General features: G+C 42.5%; 1 protein-coding gene across 3 annotated transcripts in view; it reads right to left on the bottom strand.

Annotated features, from left to right (window-relative positions):
* ARHGAP10 (Rho GTPase activating protein 10) overlaps nucleotides 1-23,147 on the bottom strand; it is a 357,872-nt gene that overhangs the window by 186,335 nt on the left and 148,390 nt on the right. For all 3 annotated transcript variants that reach the window (XM_065904301.1, XM_065904302.1, XM_065904299.1), the window contains 3 exons: nucleotides 18,309-18,438; nucleotides 13,940-14,046; nucleotides 11,085-11,179 (listed from right to left, as the gene is read on the bottom strand). In XM_065904301.1, coding sequence (XP_065760373.1) covers nucleotides 11,085-11,179; nucleotides 13,940-14,046; nucleotides 18,309-18,438 — 332 coding nt within the window. The remainder of the gene's footprint in view (nucleotides 1-11,084; nucleotides 11,180-13,939; nucleotides 14,047-18,308; nucleotides 18,439-23,147) is intronic.

Raw genomic sequence — 23,147 nt, 5'->3', positions numbered from 1 at the left:
GTAATCCAAGTCTATGCCCCAACCACTAATGCCAAAGAAGCCAAAGTTGAATGGTTCTATGAAGACTTACAAGACCTTCCAACAGTAACACCAAAAAAACAAACAAAAAAAAAAAGATGTCTTTTTCATCATAGGGGACTGGAATGCAAAAGTAGGAGGTCAAGAGATACCTGGAGTAACAGGCAAGCTTGGCCTTGGTGTACAAAATGAAGCAGGACAAAGGCTAACAGAGTTTTGCCAAAAGAACGCACTGGTCATAACAAACACCCTCTTGCAACAACACAAGAGACAACTCTCCACATGGACATCACCAGATAGTCAATACCAAAATCAGACTGATTATATTCTTTGCATCCAAAGATGGAGAAGCTCTACACAGTCAGCAAAAAAAAAAAAAAAAAAAAAGACCAGGAGCTGACTGTGGCTCAGATCATGAACTCCTTATTATAAAATTCAGACTTAAATTGAAGAAAGTAGGGAAAACCATTAGGCCATTCAGGTATAATCTAAATCAAATCCCTTGTGATTATACAGTGTTAGTGACAAAACCGCTCTACCATTTCAAATTTATACCATCAGTATGTAAGAGTTCCTATTTCTTCACGTCATCACCAATACTTGTTACTTTTTGACTTTTCAATTATAGTTGGGAGAAGGCAATGGCAACCCACTCCAGTACTCTCGCCTGGAAAATCCCATGGACGGAGGAGCCTGGTAGGCTGCAATCCATGGGGTCACTAAGAGTTGGATACTACTGAGCGATTTCACTTTCACTTTCCACTTTTATGCATTGGAGAAGGAAATGGCAACCCAATCCAGTGTTCTTGCCTGGAGAATCCCAGGAACAGGGGAGCCAGGTGGGCTGCCATCTATGGGATCGCACAGAGTCAGACACGACTGAAGCGACTTAGCAGCAGCAGCAGCAATTATAGTTACCCTAGTGGGGGATATCTTATTGTGGTTTAGGTTTGCATTTCCCTACTAGCTAATGATGTTAAGCACCTTTTGATGTGCTTAATAATGAAAGTCGCTCAGACATGTCCAGTTGTAACCCCATGGACTATACAGTCCATGGAGTTCTCCAGGTGAGAATACTGGAGTGGGTAGCCTTTCCCTTCTCCAGGGGATCTTCCCCACCCAGGGATTGAACCCATGTCTCCCACAGTGCAGGTGAATTCTTTACCAGCTGAGCTACCAGGGAAGTCCAACGATACTGGAGTGGGTAGCCTATCCCTTCTCCAGTGGATCTTCCCAGCCCAGGAATTGAACTGGGTCTCCTGCATTGCGGGTGGATTCTTTACCAGCTGAGCTACCAGGGAAGACCATGCTTATCAACCACCTGTGTATTTTCTTTGAAGAAATGTCTCATTTAGAACTTTTACCCATTTTAATTGGGTTATTTGTTTTTTGTTATTGAGTTAGGAGTTCTTTATATATTCTGGATACAAGGCTTTTATTGCAGGAGATTCCAACCTCTGGGCTGTGCACCGGTACTCTTGCCAGATGAGCAGCGGCATTAGATTAGAAATAAAGTGCACAATATATGTAATGTGTATGAATCACCCTGAAACCATCCCCACCATCCCCAGCTCATAGAAAACTTGTCTTTCACAAAACCAGTCCCTGGTGGGGACCACTGCCTTTACAGATATGTCATCTGCAAGAATTTTCTACCACTCTGTGGGTTGTCTTTTCACTTTGCTAATGTTGTTCTTAATATATGTGTTCTTAACTACTTCTTATCTAAAGTAGTTAAAGTAAGCTTTCAGTGAACAGAAGAAAGGAAAATGAACCACATACCCTCCTAACCACTGATAACCAAAGCAGTAACAGCACGTTGGAAACCAACCCGTGGGCTATTCTCCCCTTCATTCTTAGCAAGAGATTTCCCAAGTATTAATATTAGAACAACACATGGATTGCTCTTTTCTTTTTAAATAATTATTTTTCTTATTTTCATCAAATGCAACGTTAATATTTTTTCTTTGCCACACCACACAGCATGCAGGGTCTTAGCTCTCTGACCAGGGATCGAACTCACTCCCTTCATTGCAAGGCAGATTCTTAACCACGGAACCACCACAGAGTCCAGGATTGCTCTCTTTTGTTCCCAGACATTTCCTTGTCTCAGTACTTCCCAGCTTCCCTTGCAGCTAGATATAACCACACAACTCCATCAAGGCCAATGGTATATGAGCAAAACCAGTGTGTGTTTCCTCTGGAAAGTGTTCCTACTACAAGAGACAAGGCTACATAGTACATGTGAGTAGGCATCTTTGCCCCCAGGTGACTAGCAAGGTAAATGCACAAGATGGGGCATGTCTGACACCAAGAAGTCTATCAGCTCTGACCTGCTCACCTTCAGGCTTACTAACAAAGGGAAAACTCATCCTGTACACTGTTTAATGTATTTTATTATATTTTGAGTTTTTCTGTTGCATGCAATCAAATCTGATCTGAACTCATGTGACAGTGAAGTGCATGCTCTTGATTTACATGTGCACAGGTCAAATTCAAGGCCAGGCTCCATTTTGCAGTTTATGAAGTGTTTCCTACTGTTACAGTGTTAACTTGACTGCTTTTCCAACATAAAGAATAAAAGACTAGCAAAGACTGAAACCAGAAAGAAGACAAGATAACTTTACATGAAACATGCAATCAGTGGTGAAATACTGAATACGAAGGTCCACAATAGAAATTCTGTACACACCCCATTAGAAACCTATCTGCAATACTCATACACTCCAAAATGGGTTAAGCGCATTTTCTTTCAGCAGAATGCAAACGCGGACACTCACAATGCTGCAGTGCGCACGGAAGAAAAGGACAGTTCACTGACTGTTGCCTGATTGAATCTAATCCCAGTCCTGTCTCTGCTAAGCAACAATTCAATTTCATTTAATCCAGCACAAATTTGGTGAATGCCCACCACATATAAAGCACTGCATTGGGTATTGTAGTTCATGAGATGAGAGTCTTATCCTCAAGGAATTCATAATCTAATAGACAAGGAACAAATTACTTCTAATTCCCAATAGTTTGCTTGACCGAGAATCAGGGAAAGAGACAAAATAAGAGCCAATCCCATTCAAATTTTTTGCTAAATTATGCCTTAAAAATCCCCAGAATTAGGGTAGTGACTCTCTCTCCCTCCTTCCTGATTTTGTCCTAGAAGTAGAAGACTAACAGCAACACACTGCCAGAGGTGGGTAAAAGGAAAATAAGGGCCCCACAAATACACTACCCACTGGTAATATTCAACCTGAACAGACTGAGGTTATTCAGAAATGAGGAAACAAACCAAAGACAACAGAATTCTATAATACAACTGAAGAGTCACATGATCCCAGAGACCCAAGGAGACACACACGTGAAAGCCTTCCAAGGTAACCAAAAAGCTTGTGAGAAGAAGACTACAATGAGACACACTACTTAAAAAAATCTACATATTATTAGTATTTATATGATAAGGTTGAAGTATCATACCTATATAAAATGTTGGGTCGGTAAAGAGCATATACCTTGTCTCCCCCATGAATTCTTAGAAACTTTATAAAAACCAATCAATCGCTCCCACTCTGGCATTGATTGAAATGCCTAGTACACACCCCAGAAGCAACTATAAAAATGGCTATAAAAACCTGGAGTTCACGAAGGAGCTCCAGGCATAGACAATAAATTGGGAAGTTTTTACAGACATATAGATAGCATGTAAAGTCCTGAGGCTGGACAAGATGGTTAGAGAGAGATCTAAAGATTGAGCTCCATGGAATCTAAAATATGACACAAGTGAACATATTTGTGAGACAGAAATAGACTTGCTGAAATAGAGAACAAACCTATGGTTGCCAAAGGGGAGGGAAGGATTGGGAGGTTGGGATTAGCAGATGTAAACTAGTATTGATATAAATATAGGACAGACAAAACAACAAAGTACTGCTATATAGAACAGTGAATTATATTCAATATCCTATGATAAATCAGAATGGAAGAGGATATAAAAAAGAATATATACAGATATGTGTACATGGGGCTTATATAAATATATATGTTGCTGTTCAGTCGCTCAGTTGTGTCCAAATCTTTGGAACCCCATGGACTGCAGCATGCCAGGCTTCCCTGTCCTTCACCACCCCCTGGAGCCTGCTCAAACTCATGTCCATCCAGTCAGTGATGCCATCCAACTGTCTTGTCCTCTGCCATCCCCTTTTCGTGCCTTCAATCTTTCCCAGCATCAGGGTCTTTTCCAATGAGTCAGCTCTTTGCATCAGGTGGCCAAAGTAACAGAGCTTCAGCATCAGTCCTTCCAATGAATAGTCAGAACTGATTTCCTTTAAGATTGACTGGTTTGATCTCCTTGCAGTCAAGGGACTCTCAAGAGTCTTCTCTAACACCACAGTTCAAAAGCATCAATTTTTCAGTGTTCAGTCTGCTTTATAGTCCAACTGTCATATCCACACATGACTATTGGAGAAATCATAGCTTCAGCTATATGGACTTTGTTGGTAAAGTAATGTCTCTGTTTTCTAATGCACTATCTAGGTTTGTCATAGCTTTTCTTCCAAGGAGCAAGGATCTTTTAACTTCATGGCTATAGTCACTGTCCACAGTGATTTTGGTTTCCATTGTTTCCCTATCTATTTACCATGACGTGATGGGACCAGATGCCATGATATTCCTTTTTTAAATGTTGAGTTTTAAGCCAGCTTTTTCACTCTCCTCTTTCACCCCATCAAGAGCCTCTTTTAATTCCGCTTCACTTTCTGCCATAAGGGTGGTGTCATCTGTATATATGAAGTTACTGATATTTCTCCCTGCAATCTTGATTCCAATGAGTGCTTCATCCAGCCTGGCCATCTTGCATGATGTATTCTGCATATAAGTTAAATAAGCAGGGTGACAAAATACAGCCTTGATGTACTCCTTTCACAATTTTGAACCAGTATGTTATTGCACGTCTGGTTCTAACTGTTGCTTCTTGACCTGCATACAGATTTCTCAGGAGGCAGTTAAGGTGGTCTAGTATTCCCACCTCTTTAAGAATTTTTCAGTTTCTTGTGATCCACACAGTCAAAAGCTTTAGCATAGTCATGAAGCAGATGTTTTTCTGGAATTCTCTTGCTTTTTCTATGACACAATAGATGTTGGCAATTGAATGTCTGGTTTCTCTGCCTTTTCTAAATTCAGCTTGAACATGTGGAAATTCTCAGTTCATATACTGTTGAAGCCTAGCTTGGAGAATTGGAGGATTTTGAACAATACTTTGTTAGCATGTGAAATGAGTGCAATTGTGCGGTAGTTTGAACATTCCTTAGCATTGCCCTTCTTTGGGATTGGAATGAATGACCTTTTCCAGTCCTGTGGCCACTGATGAGTTTTCCAAATTTGCTGGCATACTGAGTGCAGCACTTTCACAGCATCATGTTTTGGGATTTGAAATAGCTCAACTGGAATTCCATCACCTCCACTAGCTTTGTTCATACTGATGCTTCCTAAGGCCCACTTGACTTAGCACTCTAGAATGTCTGACTCTAAGTGAATGATCACACCATTGTGGTTATCTGGGTCATGAAGATCTTTTTATAGATAGATAGACAGACAGACAGATAGATATATACAGATACATACATACATATATATGGGGCTTCCCTAGTGGCTGAGATAACAAAGAATTTGCCTACAATGTGGGAGGATCCGGGTTGGACCCCTCGGTCGGGAAAATCCCCTGGAGAAGGAAATGATAACCCACTCCAGTACTCTTGCCTGGAGAATTCCATGGACAGAGGAGACACACACACACACACACACACACACACACACACACACACACACACACACACACACACACACACACACACACACACACACACACACACACACACACACCTGAGTCACTTTGTTGTACAGCAGAAATTAACACAACACTGTAAATAAAATTAAATTATTATAATAAATTTATGCTTCAATAGAAAAGAAAATTTTAAAGGATAAAAAGAAAAGTACTGAGCTCCAGAGAACTCTAATAACAAAAAGTCCAGGAAATGAGGAAATCTGGCAAAGGAATCTAAACATGGAAAAGCCAGTGGGGCGGGAGAAAAAGCAAGCAGGTGTGAGGTTATTGAGCCAAGCAGAGCAAAGGTATCACAGAGGAGAAGGTGAACGGCCACATCAGACGCTGCTGCCGGGGAAGAACAGGAAGACAGAGCTGACACTGCAGGCGGCGGCCTGAGCCCACGATGACCTTCGCTGAACACCGCAGCGGACGGGCGGAGGCCAGGGCCCAGCGAGAGAGGGCCCAGAGGAGAGCAGCTGGAAGGGAACGCAAGCCCTGAGTACACGGGAGACCTGAATGTTGGCATTTCTTGAAGAATTCCTGTTGTGTATGCGAAATGAATCATAGGCAGCAGACAAAAGGGAAGATAGGGTTCTTTCACTGGTGTTGGCGGTGGTATTTTTTTTTTTAAGATGGATAAAATTAAGAGTGTTTCGTAGACTGAGGGGATCGTCCAGTAGAAAGGGCAAAACAGGCGTCAATGAGAAAGCAAAAGAAGAACTACTTGTGTGACATCCTGGAGAAGTAAGGAGGGAAGGCGAAGAGGGAATGGAAACAGCTGGACACAGGCTGGTTGCTGACGGTCCCCATGGCAGCAGAGGGAAGGCAGGGTACCCGGCACTGACGAAGGAGAGGACATCCATTTCAGGGGAAGAGCTCTTCAAATCAGTTCTAAGTTCACAGTTCACAGCAAAACAGGACAGAAAATCATCAGGAAAGGGAGGCCATCCCAGAAGTTTAGAGAGAGGGGAAAATATAAAATATTCATCAACCAGGAGAATAAAGGAGCTAAGAAAATGGAAGATGATTTGTGGTCAGGGTTAATGGCCTATCTGAGGCCAGTGGTCATGAATGTGAAGTGAATACAACTTTCCAGGAAGAGAGAAGGCAGCGGTGAATCCTCCTCAATCTGGAGCTGTGCAAACAAGTCTAACCATGGCAGAGAAGGGCAGCGGGGTTGAGTGTATTGAAAAGAGTGACTCTAACAAATGACAAATTCACACATTGAAATCCCATTCACACATGGAAAGAAGTGAGGGTGTGAGGGGCTGAGAAAAGTAGGATCAGTTGATTGCAAGCGAAGGCTACTTACTAGTGAAGAGTAAGCTGAGAAGAATAGAAGATGGTGTTGGAAGGAGGAAGCCTCACAGTTGAGATGACCGACAGGGTACCCATCCTGGTGATAAGATCTAAGGAGTGAGCACGAGCGGAAATGGCTGAGGGAAGGTGAGGAACAGAGGACTGAAGGAGGGGAGTCCACGGAGAAAGCTGCAAAGTCCTACACGGAGTATCTGAAGTCACACTGAAATTACCAAGAAAAGTATAAATGGAAGGGAACCGAGACACACCGATACACGGAACTTAAAAAGTCTACATGTAGTTCCAAACACGGAAAAAAGGAAGAAAACTACAGATTGTAGACAGAGATACTTTGAGGGTGAAACCACGTGAATGGATGGAGAGACAAATACCACAATGGGAAATACACTTCAAGGTGCAACGGCTGCAAACGGACAGGCTGCCCAAATCAGGGGAGGACCAGCCTGGTTCTCTGCGGTGACAGTCACAGGATGCAGAGTGGCAGGAGGCACAAGGGCAGCTCGAGTCCAATGCTGCTGAAAATGCCGAGGGCTACACCCAGTTGCCTGCTTTGTGTATCAATGAACGGCCCACAGCAAGCCAACCCAACAGACCCACCACCGGAGTCATCACCTTCCTCCAACCTTGTGCCTTCTGGGTCTCCCATCTTAGTAAACAGCACCACGTAGTTGCTCGAGCCAGAAATCTTCTCCTCCTTCACCCTGGAGTCTAACGTCCAATGTTTCTGTAAATTTCTCTCTAAAAGTCTTCCTCAAACAGAACACTCTGGCCTCCATTTCCACCACCACCACACCAATCCATAACCCTTCCAACCACTCCTGCCATTTCTAAACTTTCTCTACTTTGCCACAGCGGGTTTTGAAAAATATGAACCTATCACTCAAGGCCCTGCTTAAAACCATTTAATAAATTAAGTTCGAAACCTCAAGGTCAGGCCCTGACCCCCACCGTCAAGCCTTGTCTCCATCCTCCCCGGCTCTCTGCTCCAGTGATGTTGGGCGTCCATCCCCAGGGGCACCTCACATGGACCACACTCTCTCCTGTCTCCAGAACTTTACACATATGCATGCCTCTGCCTGGAATGTCTCTCAATCAATCCCAGCTGACTCCAAATACATCGTCAGCTATCATTTTAGACGTTAGATCCTGTATGCCTCTCTTGAATCATGTAAACTAGATTACTGGTCCACCTCCACCCAGTTTCCAGAAAGCAGCTCTGGGCATCAATGGAAGTAAATTAGAGATTTCTTCAAGAAGAAGGCAGCTGAGAGGGTAAGGATCCAGGTCCCCAGCATGCACGCATGCTAAGTCACTTCAGTCGTGTCCAACTCTCTGTGATCCCATGGACTGCAGCCTGCCAGGCTCCTCTGTCCACGGGATTCTCCAGGCAAGAGTACTGGCATGAGGTGCCATGTCCTCCTCCAAGGGACCTCCCCAGTCCCGGGACTGAACCCACATCTCTTATGTCTCCTGCATTGGCAGGTGGACTCTTTACCACTAACGTCACCTAGGAAGCCCTCCAGGTACCCTACCCCACTTTAATAAGAGAGCTCTCTTTTTTTCTGATTTATACACACCTAAAGTGTAAAGTTTTTATTTGAAAAGAAGACATTCCTATAGAGCAGTTTGAAAACCACTGAAATCAGTTCAGTTCAGTTCAGTCGCTCAGTCGTGTCCGACTCTTTGCGACCCCATGAGCCGCAGCACGCCAGGCCTCCCTGTCCATCACCAACTCCCGGAGTTTACCCAAACTCATGTCCATTGAGTCGGTGATGCCATCTAACCATCTCATCTTCTGTCATCCCCTTCTCCTCCTGCCCGCAATCCCTCCCAGCATCAGGGTCTTTTCAAATGAGTCAGCTCATCACATCAGGTGACCAAAGTATTGGAGTTTCAGCTTCAACATCAGTCCTACCAATGAACACCCAGGACTGATCTCCTTTAGGATGGACTGGTTGGATCCCCTTGCAGTCCACGGGACTCTCAAGAGTCTTCTCCAACACCACAATTCAAAAGCATCAATTATTTTGCACTCAGCTTTCTTTATAGTCCAACTCTCACATCCACATATGACCACTGGAAAAACCATAACCTTGACTAGATGGAACTTTGTTGACAAAGTAATGTCTCTGCTTTAAAACAGATCACCTCTAATGTCTTCCCCAGTTCTGAGGGTCTTCATACAAGACACCATCAATATGAAAGTAACTCTACAATAACCACTCATCAACCTTTATGAGGGGTGGAAAGTACGGGGTTGGTCAAAAAGTTTGTTTGGGTTTTTCCATAACATCTTGCAGAAAAACCCAAACTTTTTGGTCAATTCAATAGCTATCATTGTAATAAGGATCTCAATGAAGAAGAGCATTTGGCATGATCAAGGTCTTAGAGAAAACACAGGACTGGGAAAAATACAAATCATATTAAAACAATAAATGGAAGTACTAGAATTACCTTTTCAAAGAAATGCAGATGAACCTCATTTGACATATTTTCTGATAAGACATCACTGCTGACTCACCTCTGTCAACTGTTTCAAAGACAACACACTTACACAGCCACACGCTGATGCCTGCAGCAGAGCAGCCAACAGCCTGGGCTCCAGAGGCAAACGCAACAGTTCAAACATCAGCTCTTCCACCCACTAGCTACACGACCTTAGGAGAACCACATAAGGCTCCATTTCTCATCACAAAATGAGAAGCATAATGTCTGCCTGACAGAGCTGGGCTGAGCATAAAGTGAGGTAAGAAGAGAAGAATTTAGAACACTGTCTGATACGTAGAGAAAACTCAGTCAATGCTTACAATGGGGGTACTTTGTACACCCAAATACGTACAGCAAATATGTGCCCAAACATGTACAGCATACATATTTACACTCAAGTTGTATTATACAGCCCAAATCTTGTCTTAAAGTTTTTGAACTTATCCTTACTGGCTTGAAATTTAACCTCTTTTACAATGACACTCTCTTTTTTTTTTTACAGTCTTGGCAAAAGCCTTATTAAACCATTTGTCCTTTTCATTGTATTTACGTATTACCATGGTGCATAAGCACACATTTTTATGTCCCTGGTCTTCAATGCATTTATTGAATGAACCCCACAGACTCAGTTATATCATCTGACGGAAGAGGAAACATTAATTATTTTTGTATTCTTGGGTCCTGATCTGAAACGAACTTGTGTTTAAAAAATCTCATATTGTAAACTTTTATTATAGAAATACGAAACATCATTATCTAAAGACCATTGTTGTCCAAAACTAGGCTGGCAAGAAACCTTCATACCAGCAGTCATTAAAAAGAAATATTCTATGAGCACCATGATTTGCCTTAGTACTATGGAAGGACACAGAAATAAATGCCAGACAGGTAGTAATACTGACAAATGAGCTTTGCTTTTCTTTTTTTTTAACTTCTTTCCCTCCAGCTAAGACTCTTTTCTAACTAAATAACTAAAAGTCATATCACAAGAAAAAGAGATAACTCGTCTTTGAATAAACAGAGCTTGCCTGTGACCTTCTATTACCTTTCCATACATACATGGAGAATTCCCACAGAAAAATGAATACTACCGTATATGAACAGCCACAACCACCTCTTTTTAGCTCTATCACCTACTTCCTCATCTTCCCACCTTACACTTTTAGTGCCAGAAAAGGAGGCTTGGATCAACAATGAAACACCCCAAGGTCATCGTTTAAGTGACAATACCAGTAAAGTGACTGCAGACTTCGGCCAAGACTAAGCTATCATTCCACAGTGAAACGCAGTAACCAACACAGAACAGCCCACAGTGAATACACAGCTTGGAAATATAGCAAGATAACAGCCTCCCAGGCCACAGAAATCCAAGTTGCAATTAACTATTCTTTAAATCATTTTCTTAAACGACTTTCCATGAAGTCCAATAATTCCAATAACTTACCGGTCAGCAGCTTCCACGTCAAAGCAAAACCTTCTGTCAATGGAGTCAGTATGTCTCCTGGTACATTCTTTCAAAAAGAAGACCTCTCCATCCCCCTGCAAAGAATCATTTTAAGCATTTTCAGACACTACAGTATAAACATACACAGAGTTAAGTATCCTATACTTGATGCGGGGAGGGAGGCAAGGTTCAGATTTTAGGTTCCTCTATTCTATTCTCTTTTGAACCAGTTTATCTAGAACTGTCGCCATTTCTGTCACTGATCTTTTCTTAAGATTTTTTAGACCCTGCTTCAATTACAGTAACATTAAACCAGACCTTTTGAGTGCTAATTTTAAAAGGTGGATTAACAATATAGTTTCCACATATCTATATTTGTTATTCTTATTGCCCTCTTGTTAAAAAAAAAAAAAGATCATGTGTTTGCATTTCACATTACATTGTACCACATGAAACAGCTCACAGGTAACCATTTCTGACCTACAAAAACTTCAATTCCATAGGAATCTACATAAAAGTACACGAAGGACCTTGGATCAGCCATTGTGATCACCTAAAGCTAGAACCATTCCATCTATGTGTGCGTGTGCTCAGCTGTGCCCAAGTCTTTGCAACCCCATGGACTGTAGCCCACTAGGCTCCTCTGTCCATGGGAGCATGCATGGCAAGCATACTGGAGTGGGTTGCCATTTTCTTCTCCTGGGGATCTTCACAACACATCTATGTGTTTTGCCGGTTCCTCAGTGAAACACCCTGAATTTACCTTTACTGGGTGTTCAGTTAAATATGGTACCATTTTATCCCAGATACCATTAAAGCTCTTCAAGAGCTTTAAAAAGCAGCGGAAAACAGGAGACAGAAGCAATGCAAAAACAGGTTCTCAGTAAGAAACTGTAAGGAGTCGGAGAAACACTTCTGCAATATTTTAGTATTTTCTGGAATGTGAAGATCTCTAATATTAAACCAGCATTCAGATGTTAAAAACATTCAAAATATCACAGTCATCATATTTTTAATGTATTTATTATTTGGGGCTAAAACAGAAAGCCACCACTAAGCAGATGTGTGTCGGGGACTTGATCGGCTCTGATAGGAAACTCGCACTCCACCTCGTGCTTAGTTGGTCCACTGAAAAATAAATTTTAAAAAAGGCAAAAAAAAAAAAAAAAGAGAATGGGGAGGGGAGAGGGTGTTCAAGAGGCATGGTTCATATACATACCTATGGCTGATTCATGTGGATGTATGGCAGAAAACAACATCACTGTAAAGCAATTATCCTCCCACTAAATATAAAATTTTTAAAAACTGGAAAAAGTGTACAGAGATACACAAGTTAATCCATATTTATCCTTTCACTACTTCTGATCGTACCAGTGGTCCTCAGAGGTATAAAGTAATCACGAGCATTTGGTTGATGAGTTGCACACAGTTGCTGATCATTCCTGGAGTTTGCTCTTCTATTAGATTTGATGCTTCACTTAACAACAAATTTTGCCTTCTCTGTGTCTGATATGTTCTTAACAGATTATTCCTGATTGTATCCATTAAACTTTAGTTACATTTGACAAAAATAAATGACTGTGATCTTTAAAAAAAGAAAGAAAAAAGCACACAATAACCAAAAAACCCATCCCCCTCCAGGGGTGACATCCTCGCTTCCTCTTCTTTACCATGGCCACGATTTTACATGTCTATTTCGATATCACAAAAATGTGTTTCTATTACAAGCAGCTTTAAATAGTTTTCAGGAAGATGCAAAGTATGTGTAAACAGACGTGAACTTGGGTTAATTCTCTATTCACAGAAGCAAAATTATGCCCATCCACCCAGCAAGCAATGAATTAACCTTAAAATGTGTCACCAGTTACAGTCAATGTTAGTGAGAGGAGCTCTGTGTTGATTATTACTGTTGCTAAGAGCTACAGCTTCTGCTTTAAAACAAAGACCACCTTTTCCACCCAGACACCTCCTGTGGGCTTCTTGCATACATTTCCTATATCACGAGTTGCTGTGATGTTTATTTCTACAGGAGGTGTAAACTAAATGGTGAGTGTCTAAGTGAGAAGGTTAAAGTTTGAATGAAAAGCAGCAAACTTCATTACAGATCATCTACTCTGTAATCTTCTCATTTATGTGAATTTATGTGTGTACATGGCTCAGTCAATAAAGACTCCGTGAGAGACGTGGGTTCAATCACCAGCTGGGGAAGATTCCCCTGGAGGAGGAAAATGACAACCCACTCCAGCATTCTTGCCTGGGAAATCTCGTGGACAGGGGAGCCTGGAGGGCTATCCCCCATGGCGGGGATAGCAAGAGTTGGACCCGACCTAGCAACTAAACCAGCACCATCACGTGGACACACCAGGCCTTCCCCGTAAATCCTAAGCAGTCAGCCCACTGAGTCAGGAAAGCATGCTGAAGGTATTAACTGTATCTTCCAGTAACAGGGACATCAAATAATTCTTTAAAAAAAAAATTCTGACCATAAAAATCCATGCCAACAGGACGTCCGGTAGCTAAGACTCCGCGTTTCCGAGGCAGGGGGCCTGGGTTCAACCCCTGGTCAGGGAACTGGAGCCCACATGCCGCATGTAAGAGATCCGCATGCCAGGACTAAGACCTGGTGCAGCCAAATAAATACATATTTCTAAAATATGTTTTAAAAAACACATGCCAGCAATTCAGAAAACACGGGAATCATTTTCTGGCCAATTTTATTTAGGAAAAAAAGACAATTTTTTCATTCTAAAAACAAAACAGAAGGTATTTATCATTAGGGAATGGAAACACCATTAAATTGACGCCCTCGAAGACCACATCACAGACAGTACAAAGTATAAAAAGCAAACACTTACAAGCTTCCCCCCGGATCTGTGCTCAAACGGGATCATGGTGAACTTCTTGGCCGCTTTCCGATACATGCAGTAGTGTTTAACCCAGCTGGAACCGAACGGAGGCGGCCCTTCAACAAAAACAGAACTTTACATGTTTCCTTATAAACAGATATGCAGAATTCTACATTGCTAAAGAGAAAAAACCCAAGAAATGGCAACTAATACAGCTCAAGGTAAGAAATTAGCAACACAGCTTATCTAAGACAAGGGAAAAACTAGGGGAAATAAGAGGGCGCATAGAGACAGTTTGAGAAAAGGTCCTAACAGTTCTCAGCAACAAACACATAATTTAAAGACATATTTTTCATATAATCTGCTAGACTGTTATCTCATACATGAAAATCTCCTAATGTTAAACTATACTTTTTGTTTTTGTCTACGTATGAATAGCTCATGAGAATGTCAAGAATTCCACCAGATATATGTGATGGTTTTGGATTCAATTCTGGCCTCTCAAAATATTTAATAGAGTCGTAGAATCACAGTGCAGAAAAGCATGTAGACTATAAATCTATCTAGTGTTTTAAGCCCACTAAAGCACCTTGCAAGCAGCTATCCTTACTAACGATGTCAAAGTTAAACTTTAAAATGAAGTATGAGACCTCCCTGATGGCCCATTGGTTAAGAATCTGCCCGCTAATTGCAGGGGACAAGAGTTTGATCCCCGGTCCGGGAACGAAGATCCCACATGCCTCAGAGCAGCCAAAGCCACGTGCTGTAATAGAAGCCTGTGTACCACAACTAAACAGGAGCCCCCACTCACCATAATTAGAGAAAGCCCACTCGCAGCAACAAAGACCCAGGGCAGCCAAAAGTAAAAATATATTTAAATGAAGCATGAAGAACATAAGAGGGAGTTGTCCACATATGCACCAGAACACTTCTGGAACCACTTTTTACCTCTTGCTTAGTCAGTATTACAACCATCACAGGTCTTAAAAGAAAATGGTCCCAAGTCGGGAGACCTAGAATGGTCCCATCACAGCAAAGGAAAAGTGAGGTCCCATTCATAATTATCAATTATCCCATTGATAATTTTTACTTTAACCAAGAAAGGACATTAAAATAAAAAAAAAAAGTCAACACTTATTATCAACATCATCACATCTGAAAACAAATAAAGCTTAAAAATATAGATTTTTATCCCTAAAAATCAAAAAGAACAAACTTACGAGCAGGGAGAAGGACTCATTTAAAAGAAATGCATTTAGCTTTAGGAAAAATGAATTACAGCACCTTGGGTGAAGGGGAGATTAAACGGGTCACTAGACCACAATAAATCTCATCTGAAACCATCCTTAGGGCTGGCCCAGAGTTTGTGAACCCCTGGTATGAGTGTGTGTGTTATCAATAGCAGGCATATGTACTCTGTTCTACGGTTCATAAAAATACTGCATAGGTATTTCATTCAACACCAAGAAAAATACCTCAAGAGAGGATAATTATATTACTGTCTTTTTAATCTAAAAAATCTTGGGCTTAGACTAAATGCCTGCAAAATGGCAAAGCCAAACCTCAGAATCTCTTGCCCAGATATCATGATGCTTCACTAATTAAGCTGCAATGCCCTCCTGACTCCATCGGACCCCACTCAACCGGCCCTAAGCACAGAGATTAGCGACGGCTTCTCACACCGTCCAAGCTTCAGGCAATATGACAGAAAGGGTGCAACAGACTCTGTGTGTGTGTGCATACGTGTGTGTGTGTGCACGCGTGTGTGAAAGTCGCTCAGTGGTGTCCAACTCTTTGCGACCCTATGAACGATAGCCCGCCAGGCTCCTCTGCCCATGGGATTCTCCAGGCCAGAATACTGGGGCGGGTGGCCGTTCCCTCCTCCAGGGCATCTTCCCGACCCAGGTCTCCCGCATTGCCGGTGGATTCTCTACCATCTGAGCCACCAGGGAAGCCCAACACAGGCTCCAGTCTCAGACAGTTCCAGCAGTGAGGAGGCGCAGGACCGAAGGAGCATTGTTAACCCTCGGTGCTTCTGTGTTCTCATTGGTAAATGGGGTAATAGCAGCACCTTACAATTCATAGGGCTTTTTTAATGCACTAAATAAAACAAGATGGATAAAGAGTTTAGCACAGTGCCTGGCATACAGCTAATAAGTGAAGAATTCTGTCACTGTGGTTTTTTCGGTCCAATTTCAGCCCCATCTCTCTCAAAGTCAGTAAGTTAACCAACAATTATAAGTCGAAAAAAGCTTCTTGTGATTTTTTTCACTTGACTGTTAAGAAGATCTAAAAATTTAGATGGGTAAGAAAGGATTGAGAACTTGGGATTAGCAAGCTAGTAATACACACCTATGGATGTGAGAGTTGGACTGTGAGGAAAGCTGAGCACCAAAAAAACTGATGCTTTTGAGCTATGGTGTTGGACAAGACTCTTGAGAGTCCCGTGGACTGCAAGGAGATCCAGCCAGTTCCTCCTAAAGGAGATCAGTCCTGGGTGTTCATTGGAAGGACTGATGCTGAGGCTGAAACTCCAGTACTTCGGCCACCTCATGCAAAGAGCTGACTCATTGGAAAAGACCCTGATGCTGGGAGGGATTGGGGGCAGGAGGAGAAGGGGACGACAGAGGATGAGATGGCTGGATGGCATCACCGACTCAATGGACATGAGTTTGAGTAAACTCCGGGAGTTGGTGATGGACAGGGAGGCCTGGCGTGCTGAAATTCATGGGGTCTCAAAAAGTTGGACACGACTGAGCGACTGAACTGAACTGAATATACAGAATGGATAAACAAGGTCCCATTCACTGTATAGCACAGGGAACTATATTCAATGTCCTATGATAAATCACAATGGAAAAGAATATGAAAAAGAAAACAAATATATGTATAACTGACTCACTTTGCTGTAAAGCAGAAATTAACACAACATTATAAATCAACTGTACTCCAGTAAAAAAATTTTTTAATGAAATATTCACTCTATACACAGTTCAATAGCTGTTTTTCCTAATAGCACCTTTAGAAATGACATGATTTTGCCATTCAACCAGAATTTGTAAAAATAAATTGCCTCTCAGTTTCTTTTTTTGGCTGGGGGAGGGAGAGAGACTAAAAAAAAATAGACAAATTTACAGTACTGCCATGCCAGTAACTGTCCTTGACGAGGCATTAAGACTAAGCCCACATTAAAGAAGGACAAATCGAAAAAGAACCGCCACTCTGCCCACTGCATGTAACATGATCACCCAGATCACGTGGCTGTTCCCTGAGTCTCTCTGCTACAAAACCGGTCAGTTTGAAAACTGGTTGCAAGAGTCCCACTTGGCAAATGAAGTGAAAACTCTAAAGCACCCTAACCGCAGTCAAGGGCAGAGGGGAGGGAAACTGGAAATACAGGAACACTCTCACATACCGCCCCTTCTGCGTCTGCGTGCTCACTCCCTGAGTCACGTCTGACTTTTCAACCCCATGCGCTGTAGCCCGCCAGGCTCTTCTTGCCATCAGATTATCCAGGAAGAACCTGGAGTGGGCTGCCATGCCCTCCTCCAGGGGATCTTCCTGATCCAAGAATCGAAGCCTAGTCTCTCCCGTCTCCTGCGCTGGCAGGGGGATTCTTTACCACTAGCACCACCCGGGAAGCCCACTACTGCTTCTGCTAACCAGCCATCAGGCTCCACAGCTGAAGAGGTAAACTGCAACAGCCTCATCATTAAAGTAAGACCAAACTGTCAAAAGTGTGAAAGCATGGCAGGGTGCTTTAATTTCAAAATAAGGATACTCTACACACTGCACACTCATTGAGAAAAAAACAATGCTGAAAATTCAGTGAGACACATTAGCAGGTCGTCTAGGAATTTTTTTTCATAGTCATATGCAATTGCCCTGATACTTTTAACAAGGACAAAAAATGATCTCAGACAAGTATCAAAGAACTGATGTGAAAGCAGGAGAGACATACGCACTTCTTGACTTCAACATGGAAGAACAGGGCTCTGGGGGGTGCACGTGTATATGAGTATGTGGGTGGCTGGGTGTTGGTGCTAAAGACGAGGATGAGAAGAAAAGAGGAAAAAGCTAATACCCACCTCGCTTTCAGATGTTACCAAGTCATTCCTCCCTTGCAAGCAAATTTTAACAAAGTGCGACAGAGAATCGGTGGGTTGTGGCTAGAAAGCAGGGTACTCAGAGCGTTCCTAATCTCACCATCCTTTCCCTAGAGCAGGAATGTGTTCTCCCCCCCAAAACTGCAACCAACACCTCCAGACAGCAAAGAAAGTGGTAGGAAAAATTACTCCCAAAATATCAGAGAGTAATTACAGTGAGAGTTTTAAAATAATTTTAATGATCTATTCACCCCCGCGGGAGAATCTCTTACTTTTCTCCTGGACGTACAGGTAGCCTTCCGCTGTGAACTGGCTTGCTCGTTTGTGGTCCCTGGGATTCTGTCTGATCTTGTTCATGAGTTCTTCCACTTCTGACCTTGTGCCTTCAAAACGATTCCGTGTCTGAAACGGATTTAAAAAACACATATAAGTTTTAAGTTCATTTTTAAGTCTCTGGATAGCTATAATTAAATTTGTAGCATTTTTCTACCAATTTCTCAAAACACGCCCATTCTTTCCATCATCTCTTCTTTGATGAGATTATTGTGCAAAGAAAAAAATTAGTGGTTAAGTAGTGAATAGACATATAGAAACAAAGGTTACTAGAGGTTATTTATTTTGAAGATTTCTAACACCAAGAATAATTCCATTATTCAACATAAGGATTCATGCTTGCATGTCTCACAATATTATTAAATCTTAGGTTTAAAAATATATACATAGGCCATAAAAGGAAGTCTTTTCTTTGCAACAATCAATCTGACTCATTACCAGCAATATATCTTAAGTATTCAGAATCTGAAAAACTTAATTTGCAAACTATTAAAACTCAGTGTCATTTTTCCCAGGCCGTGGTAATTGCACTTGAAAATGACATTTCTTAACAGAATAAAGGGGGGGAGGGAATCTCACCTACGAATAATGTCTTTGATATCTAAAGAGACAAATCACATTTCTGAAGCCCTGGAGACGGGACGTCAATATCTCTGTCAAACGGCTAGACTGCAAACGGACATGGAAGGTGAAGTGACAAAATCACCCAGGCAAACCTGACGAGTCAGCACCACCAAAGTTTCCGGACATTTCTTTCATCTGCGCTCAAAAATAATTGTATTAATACCGAAAAACTGCTGATGTGAAGCTGTGGAGGAGCTGAGATGAAAAATTATTATTGAAATTCCTCCTCTCTCCTCCCTACAATGAAAGGGGTTACCAAGGGTTCTAAATGCAGAAAAATGATAGAACGGTCCATTTTTAGAGGGGGACAGAAAGTCTGATAAATGAAGATTGTAAAGGGGAAACTTAACCACAGAGGCTTATTTTAAACACAAGCTGAGAGGTTGTTTTTAATTCATTTATGTACTCTAAAAACGTACGGGGCTGCGGAGAGGGTGGGGCTCATTTGCTGATGGCCATCTCTTGCCTTCCCATTTCTTATGCTCTGGGACTTTCTGTCCACATCTTAAAGCTAATTATACCCTAATTTTAGTCACCTTCTTTGTCACTTTACAGAAATTCTCCCCATTTCTCACTTCTTCCCATCTCTGTGTGTCTAATATTTATACACATGCACACATATATGTGCATGCTATATATATACAAATGCTAGCACACACGTGTGTGCACGCACACACACACTGCTATTAACCTAACAAGTTACATCCAAAACCCTCATTACTTAAGTTAGTGCTCAAATTGTCCTAGATCTGACCGGCAGGGGCCCCTTCTAGCTGACTCCTGTTTCATTTTCCTGTGTGTTATGCTCAGTCACGTCCAACTCTTTGTGACCCCATGGACGGTAGCCCGCCAGGCTCCTCTGTCCATGCGGATTCTCCAGGCAAGAATATTGGAGTGGGTTGTCAATTCCTACTCCAGGGGATCTTCCTGACCCAGGAATCGAACTCATGTCTCTGGCATCTCCTGCATTGGCAGGCAGATTCTTTACTACTGGGAAGCCCCCTTTCCATCTCTGCACATCTCTTTTCAGACAATAAGAAACCTGGCTCTCATTATTCCCAATACATTTACTTATTTGCTCAACAAACATATCCACCTGATGTAACCAATCTTCTCAATCTTCTAGCCCCCTCCTCTGCGTTCTGCCTCTGTACCCTCCCCCCCTCACTGCCCTCCTGCCTCAGAGGCTTGTGACTCTGCACCTGGAAGGGGAAAGTTTAGCTATATTTTTAATGTACCATTTTAGGTAAATTATTAATGAGGGTAAAAATTACATTTTTAAAAATCAGGGCCCAAATAATAGAATGGCTGGGCTTCCCTGGAGGTTCAATGGGAAAGAACCCACCTGCCAATGCAGGAGATGTGGGTTCGACTCCTGGGTCAGGAAGATCCCCTGGAGAAGGAAGTGGCAACACACTCCAGTACTCTAGCCTGGGAAACCCCATGGACGGAGGAGCCAGATGGGCTACAGTCCATGGGGTTGCAAAGAGCTGGACACAAATTAGCAACTAAGCAACATCAGAATAGTGACTGGAATCTAGCAATTTCTGGTTCTAAATTCCAGGTGTAGAGGAAGAGATCGTCAATTGATAATAATGTTAGACTATAACTGTCACTAGATCACATGAAAGGGCTTACAACTGTGATTTTGGTTGTTCAGTTCCAAGTCGTTTCCGACTCTTTGCGGCCCATTGAACTACCGCACACCAGGCTTTGAAATCAGTTTACAGTGCTTTAATCCTCACAATAACCTATGAGATAGTCTAGCATCTCTAATGCTTATAAAACACCAATTGCTGTATTTCTTTTCCTTGCATGCTTTGGTTAAAAAAACAAAACAACACATTTCCAAACCGGTAAGTCTTAAGTCTCATAATAAATATATTACTACATTGGGGGGAAGAGGATTCAAAGTGGGGACTAAGCAGGAATTCAAATATATCAGAATAGTTATAAAACTGGCAGATCAGGCTTAGCTCGGAGGAGGGGAAAGAAAACACTGTTCACAGCAAGTTTTACCCAGAAATAAAGCTTAATAGGCAGACAGCAAGGCTTCCCAGAAGGCACTAGTGGTAAAGAACTCGCCTGCCAATGCAGGAGACATAGGAAACTCAGGTTCAATCCCTGGGTCAGGAAGAATTACTTTACAATTTACTTTACTAATTACTTTACAATATTGTAGTGGTTTTTGCCATACATTGACATGAATCAGCCATGGACTTACCTGTGTTCCCCATCCCGATCCCCCTCCCGCCTCCCTCTCCACCCCATCCCTCTGGGTCTTCCCAGTGCACCAGCCCTAAGCACTTGTCTCATGCATCCAACCTGGGCTGGTGATCTGTTTCACCCTTGATAGTATACTTGTTTCAATGCTGTTCTCTCAGAACATCCCACCCTCGCCTTCTCCCACAGAGTCCAAAAGTCTGTTCTGTACATCTGTGTCTCTTTTTCTGTTTTGCATATAGGGTTATCGTTACCATCTTTCTAAATTCCATATATATGTGTTAGAATACTGTAATGTTCTTTATCTTTCTGGCTTACTTCACTCTGTATAATGGGCTCCAATTTCATCCATCTCATTAGAACTGATTCAAATGCATTCTTTTTAATGGCTGAGTAATATTCCATAGTGTATATATACCATAGCTTCCTTATCCATTTGTCTGCTGATGGGCATCTAGGTTGCTTCCATGTCCTGGCTATTATAAACAGTGCTGCGATGAACATTGGGGCGCGCGTGTCTCTTTCAGATCTGGTTTCCTCGGTGCGTATGCCCAGGAGTGGGATTGCTGGGTCATATGGCAGTTCTATTTCCAGTTTTTTAAGGAATTTCCACACTGTTTTCCATAGTGGCTGTACTAGTTTGCATTCCCACCAACAGTGTAAGAGGGTTCCCTTTTCTCCACACCCTCTCCAGCATTTATTGCTTGTAGACTTTTGGATAGCAGCCATCCTGACTGGCGTGTAATGGTACCTCACTGTGGTTTTGATTTGCATTTCTCTGATGATGAGTGATGTTGAGCATCTTTTCATGTGTTTGTTAGCCATCTGTATGTCTTCTTTGGAGAAATGTCTGCTTGGTTCTTTGGCTCATTTATTGATTGGGTCATTTATGTTTCTAGAATTGAGCTGCAGGAGTTGCTTGCATATTTTTGAGATTAATCCTTTATCTATTGCTTCGTTTGCTATTATTTTCTCCCAATCTGAGGGCTGTCTTTTAACCTTGCTTATAGCTTCCTTTGTTGTGCAAAAGCTTTTAAGTTTCATTAGGTCCCATTTGTTTATTTTTGCTTTTATTTCCAATATTCTGGGAGGTGGGTCATAGAGGATCTTGCTGAGATTTATGTCGGAGAGTGTTTTGCCTATGTTCTCCTCTAGGAGTTTTATAGTTTCTGGTCTTACATTTAGATCCTTAATCCATTTTGAGTTTATTTTTGTGTATGGTGTTAGAAGGTGTTCTAGTTTCATTCTTTTACGAGTGGTTGACCAGTTTTCCCAGCACCACTTGTTAAAGAGGTTGTCTTGTTCCCATTGTGTATCCTTGCCTCCTTTGTCGAAGATAAGATGTCATGTGGTCTTAAACAGGCAGTACGTCCCCTTCGATGTCCCACAGGCTGGCCCCGTCGGGGGATGGGACAAACGGCCAAGGACGTGGTACCTTCCTGAGGCACCGCAGGTGAGGGGGACAGACCAGCATCCGCGTCCGGGGCGCTGGGCCTGCTGAAGGGGAACGAATGAGCCAGAAGCACAAGCGCAGAGCGGCTCCCGGGCCGGGCGTCTCTACATGTAGGTGAGGCAGAGGCAGAGAAGCCAGAAGGAGCCCGCACAGAAGGCGGAGGAGGACTCAGGCACGGGGAGCACCCGGCAGCTTCCTGAGGACGAGCCGGACGCTCCGGGACACGGGGAAAGGCTTCTCAGTGACTTCTTCTCTGCCCATCTCTTTGTGGGAAATTAAGGTTACCAAGCATGTGCGCTAAGTTCTAAGCAGACTGAGGCTATAAGCCAGGTGAACCATTTCGACCGGCAGCCTGTCTTCAAGTTCTGCTTACAAGCGTTCATGTCCGAGTATTGTTCGTTCCCACTGCAATCCTGACTCTCTCAAACTGTTCTGGTGTATGTAAGGCAGTCCGTGGGGTCGCAAGAGAGTCAGACCT

The sequence above is a fragment of the Muntiacus reevesi genome, chromosome 13 (genome assembly GCF_963930625.1).
Source record: "Muntiacus reevesi chromosome 13, mMunRee1.1, whole genome shotgun sequence".
Lineage (NCBI taxonomy): Eukaryota > Metazoa > Chordata > Mammalia > Artiodactyla > Cervidae > Muntiacus > Muntiacus reevesi.
The sequence above is the reverse complement of the archived record's forward strand: the minus strand, read 5'-3'. Positions and strand labels throughout refer to the sequence as shown.